Source organism: Parasteatoda tepidariorum, chromosome 9 (assembly GCF_043381705.1).
Source record: "Parasteatoda tepidariorum isolate YZ-2023 chromosome 9, CAS_Ptep_4.0, whole genome shotgun sequence".
NCBI lineage: Eukaryota > Metazoa > Arthropoda > Arachnida > Araneae > Theridiidae > Parasteatoda > Parasteatoda tepidariorum.
In genome coordinates this window covers 78,389,049-78,394,190 of record NC_092212.1, presented here as the reverse complement: position 1 = coordinate 78,394,190, position 5,142 = coordinate 78,389,049, and the positions used below count along the sequence as shown (strand labels likewise).

The window sequence follows — 5,142 nt, the reverse complement described above, 5'->3', positions numbered from 1 at the left end:
CCCGCCACGCTTCGCACGCCGCACCCTGCCCGCACCATTAAGGATAATCTGCACTGCACAAGCACGGTAAGTTTTTATTTATATTTTCATTTCTATCAAATGTTTATTTCCGACTTTTTTTTAAAAAAAGAATGTATTGAAACAGCATCAGACTGAGTCAGACAATATTTGTTATAGAAAAGTCTGATTCGTATTTATTTCATATCGAGCGTGGCAACGGGCGCGTGAGAGCGCAAGAAAACAAGAGCAGACAAAATCAAACAAAAACGAACAACTTGAAACACTGTCAGACCGAGTCAGAAAATATTTCCCATAGAAAAATCCGATCGATACTCACACCAGAGCTGAATATCGAGCGAACAGGCCGTTGCCACCGGTCAAACAAACTTTCGGTCGAGCACCAATTCTCTATGGCGTTTAACATTACGAATCGATCGATATTGAGTCAGAAATGATCAGACTGAGTTACAACATCCCAACTATATACTACTTTTGTACACGTTGTAGCAAAACTAATATGCACAACTGTAATGCAGGGTTGCCACGTACACCAATAAATAAAAAAAAGTTGTTACCGATATTCTATTAAAAGAGATTAAAATTTGCAACTTTTCTTAGCATACTTTTTTCAGTTTACTATAGAAAGTCATTGAAACGAGTGTTTTTAATTTAAATATGAATAATTTGAAATGTAAGTTACGATTGACTAATTAAAGAGATAATAAATAAACAAAAACTAGTTCAGCTTCTACCACTTTTTTAATTTATAGTCACCTGTGGCATCCCTGTAATGAATGATGTTTGTAAACGGTGTAACAAAACTAGTAGTCACAACTGTAAGTAGTGATGAATTTGTACCTGGTGTTAGGAAACTAATAGTCACAACTGTAACGAGTAATGTTTGTACACGATGTAAAAGAAATAGTAGTCACAACTGTAAGGAGTGATGTTTGTGCACAATGTAACAAAACTAATAGTTACAACTCTAAGGAGTGCTGTTTGTACAGGGATTAACAACACAAATAGTTACAACTGTAAGGCCTAATATTTGTACACTGTATAACAAAACTTATTGTTACAAGTGTAAGGAGTGATGTTAGCACAAGGAGTAACAAAACTAAAACTATCACAACAGTAAGGAGTGATGTTTGTGCATGGTGTTACAAAACTAAAACTATCACAACCGTAAGGATTGATGTGTTTGCACACAGAGTAACATAACTCTAACTCTGATCTAACTTTAAATGAGAGTGAGTAAAATTTTAGCAGAATTAGTAGAAAAGTTCTTAAGAAATAGAAGAAACTTTTTAGAAATTTTTTTATTTTTTAGAAATTAATGAACCAGCTGGCTTTAGTCTATTTTCGTAGAAACTTATTTGGGTATCTTGTCAATTTCTAACGCAAAGCAGGTGATATATTACCCCAGGCACGCGAAGCCTATGTTAGTCTTGGTCCTATCACCTACAGACGGAGAAGATTTTTCAGAATTCTGAAAGTGGATACAAAAAGAGTTTACAAGCTTACGAAAAATGCAGCATCTCAGCATTTGCCTCCGAAAGCGACAATAACAGATTAAGCGCAGTTGAATAATAGTAAAACGCATTGCCAATGATATTTGTAAAATAATAATTTTGTAAAAGAAGGGGAAGGATTTAAAGACCATTTTCGGTATAAACATTCATAATTTCAATTAGTCAGTCTTGGAGGTAGTTATAACTGATTAATTAAAAAAATAAAAATGAAGTAAGTTTTTACTACTTCTTGTATTCTAAGCGCACTTGGTACCAATGTAATTTAATGGTGTTTCCTGATGAAATTTGATTTTTACTTTTTTGCTGGGTATTCCAATGAACATATTTCTTATAATGCAATCTGATATTAAGATTTATATTTGGTCAAATTCCAATAAAAATTTTAAAATGATAGCAGAGTTAGAAATGCCAACTGCTTCGGATTCAACAAAATATTTTAAGAAATGGTAGAGAACTAGAAACTAAAATTTGCAGATTTTCGGTTAATTTTTCTGACTTTTCAAAAGGCTCAACAAGGTTTAACTGTAACAAAATGGCGTATCACACAAGTCTTCGGATTATTTAGAAGAGATGGTGAGCAAAACCCTATTAATCGAATTTACAAAATCCATAATCATACATTAACAGACAATCACTCGAAAATATTTACCCGCTATCCGGGGAAAGTTGGTATCTCTCCTTATTCGGAAATCTCATCGAGTTCAAACCGTATCTTGTGAACTCTCATGGAACTTTGCAGTTTGGAACACCCAACAAAATTGTAAAAATATTGTTAACTTCCATCTGTTTATCCTACAATTGAATAATTTAAAATCGTATTATTTGCTGAAGTGTTATTCATAAAATCTTTTTTTTATTTTTGACAGGGCGAATAATCACCATGACCAGCGTCAACGGCTTCCTTGCTTACCCTAGTCTGAGCGTATACAGTGCCAGCAAATTTGCCCTGGAAGGACTAAACAACGCTCTCCGGGTTGAACTCTATGATCAGTATGGCATCAGGGTAATTATAGTGCAACCTGGTGATTATGCCAAACTGACATCCATCATGTCACGCCACGAGCAACATGCCAACGAAATGTGGGAAAACATGTCGCCGGAAGACCAAAACAGTTGTGGTGACTTTTTTCACAAGTACCATCGCCAAGCTATAAAAAAATCTGGTCTCACTAGCCCGATTTCTTTCGAAGGCTGCCATTTACTGCTGGACATGCAAGAAGCTGTATTAAGTGTGGATCCAAGGAACAAGTATTTATCTACTTCTTTTCACCTTAGGATGATTTACAGCTTTTTAGCTCTCTTGCCATCTTTCGTTATTGACTTCTTATTCAGTAAGATTACGAACAAAATCTTGAACTCTTGAATTGTCTGTTATGTAAGATGTTCTGAAAGCATATACACAGTATTTAGGCACCATTTTGACTTTTTTACACAGGTACCATCAGCAAGCAATAAAAAAAGTCTGGTCTCACTAGCCTAACTTTTTTTGAAGGCTGTCATTTACTAAGGGACATGCAAGAATCTGTATTAAGCATGGATCCCAGGGACACATATTTGTATACTGCTTTTCTCCTTAGGATGAAACCCTAGTGATTTAAGAGTCTCATCGACAAAACGATTATTGAAAAAAATTCAATTTTTTTCACATTAAATATTATCAATATAAATTATAGTCTTATTATTTGGTCAAAATGTTTACGGCTGCATATAAATTTAATTTTTGTTTTATATTGTTTGGGGTTTATTTAGAGTCATTAATCAATTAAAGTTCGATCATTTTAGGTTCCTAAGCCGGAAGAAATTCGGAACATCTAATGCAATGTGTTCTGTACTATTTATTGTAGGTGTGTTATTAACGAAATTATAAAATGCCCATTAAAAGATTTCATGTGACCTGACGATTAACAGAACCTATATATCTTTAGAGTTAACCAGATTTTTAATCATCACTTTGATTAACACTCGTCCCATTTTATCTCCCAAATTTTTTTCTTGCACTTTCAACTTTTCGATTTTTTTTAACCTTGAACCTAGATCTGACTTTTAATTATCTTTTTATTTTACTATTTGAACTTTTGAATTTGACTTAGCACTTTTTACCTTTAATTCATTGTCTAACGTGACATTTCATTTCACTGAGCCTTAAATAATTTTATAGTCCCTTTGTGATTTTTAAATTTTAATTTGATGCATAATCCTTACATCTGTATTTATATGCTATCGTTACCAACCTGATATTTTTTTTTATTGGATTTGTATCTTTCTCCGTATAACCTATACTAGGGAAATCGGAGTAATGCATAAAATATGGATATAGGCTGTGTTTTAAGTCTATATTTTTCCAAGGTCTTTTTTAATGAAATAAGATTCCTGCCCCCCCCCCCCCTGTGACTGTATTCATTGCTTCGGGAGGAAACAATTTGAGCAATTTACAACGTGCTTCCACATGCATCTTCACGCTACCACTCAGTTTTTTTGTTTTCTCTTTTTTAAATTTTAATATTTTGTGACTTTTAATGTGCCAAGAGTTCTTTACCTTATCTTTTGCTAGAATTCTAAAAATAAACATAGAGGCTGATTATTTTAAATTGCACCATGTTTGATATTTTGTCAGCGTAACCGAAACATTTTTGTGGTTAGAGAAGTAAAGCAGCTTAAAGAAAATAAAGTAAAAAAAAATATTGTAGATAGCTTTTAGATTGTACAGATTTAGATATTGGATTTGCTGCAACACTGTATTAATGAGTTAATCAGTTTTTTTGTTTTCTCTTTTTTAAATTTTAATATTTTGTGACTTTTAATGTGCCAAGAGTTCTTTACCTTATCTTTTGCTAGAATTCTAAAAATAAGCATTATAGCTGATTATTTTAAAATGGAACATGCATATTTTGGCAGCGTAATCGAAAAATTTTTATGGTTAGAGAAGTAAAGCAGCTTAAAGAAAATAAAGTAAAAAAATATTGTAGATATATTTTAGATAGTACAGATTTAGATATTGGATTTGCTGCAACACTGTATTAATGAGTTATATACAAAAGTAATGAATTTAAAATTTAGATGTAAGTTGTTTCTGTTCGAAATAGTTCTCAAAATGATACATAAATGGCAGCATAAAGTCACGTGATTACTAAATGTTTATTTTTGAGTGTATAATTATGTAGTTTAATTCTCTGTGTATTTATGTCAATAAAGTAGTATTTTTAAAACCAGCATAGTAATTCAGAAATGTTAGTTTCCCCGAGAAGCAATTCTTTTAAAGCAGGGAATATTAAGAGAAGAATAAAAGTATTTATTTTTTTGGAATCTGTCGGATCACTAGTGGGATGGACACTCAATCATCCGAGAAGAAGGAGAGGTATTGAACACCTCCAAGTTTCTTCAGGAAGTCAAACTCATTATATTTTTCATTCCGCTTTCCTCACTTGTGATTCGATTGATTTTGATACTATTTTTTCCCCTTTCTTGCTTAAATATTACTTTGCATTACTATCTCACTTGAATATTAAAAATATGATTTTGCATGAGAATTGATTTACATAAAGGCTTCATTTACAATTAGCATAGGTTTTGATAAATTTATACTAAGCCTGTAAAAAAAGGAAAATATTTT

General features: G+C 32.4%; 1 protein-coding gene across 4 annotated transcripts in view; it reads left to right on the top strand.

Moving 5' to 3' along the window:
* LOC107443594 (short-chain dehydrogenase/reductase family 9C member 7) overlaps positions 1–4,741 on the top strand; it is a 27,837-nt gene extending 23,096 nt beyond the window's left edge. For all 4 annotated transcript variants that reach the window (XM_043042224.2, XM_071184927.1, XM_071184925.1 and 1 more), the window contains one exon: positions 2,399–4,741. In XM_043042224.2, the coding sequence (XP_042898158.1) occupies positions 2,399–2,895 (497 nt within the window). In that variant the 3' untranslated portion in view covers positions 2,896–4,741. The remainder of the gene's footprint in view (positions 1–2,398) is intronic.
* The last annotated feature ends 401 nt before the right edge of the window (positions 4,742–5,142 follow it).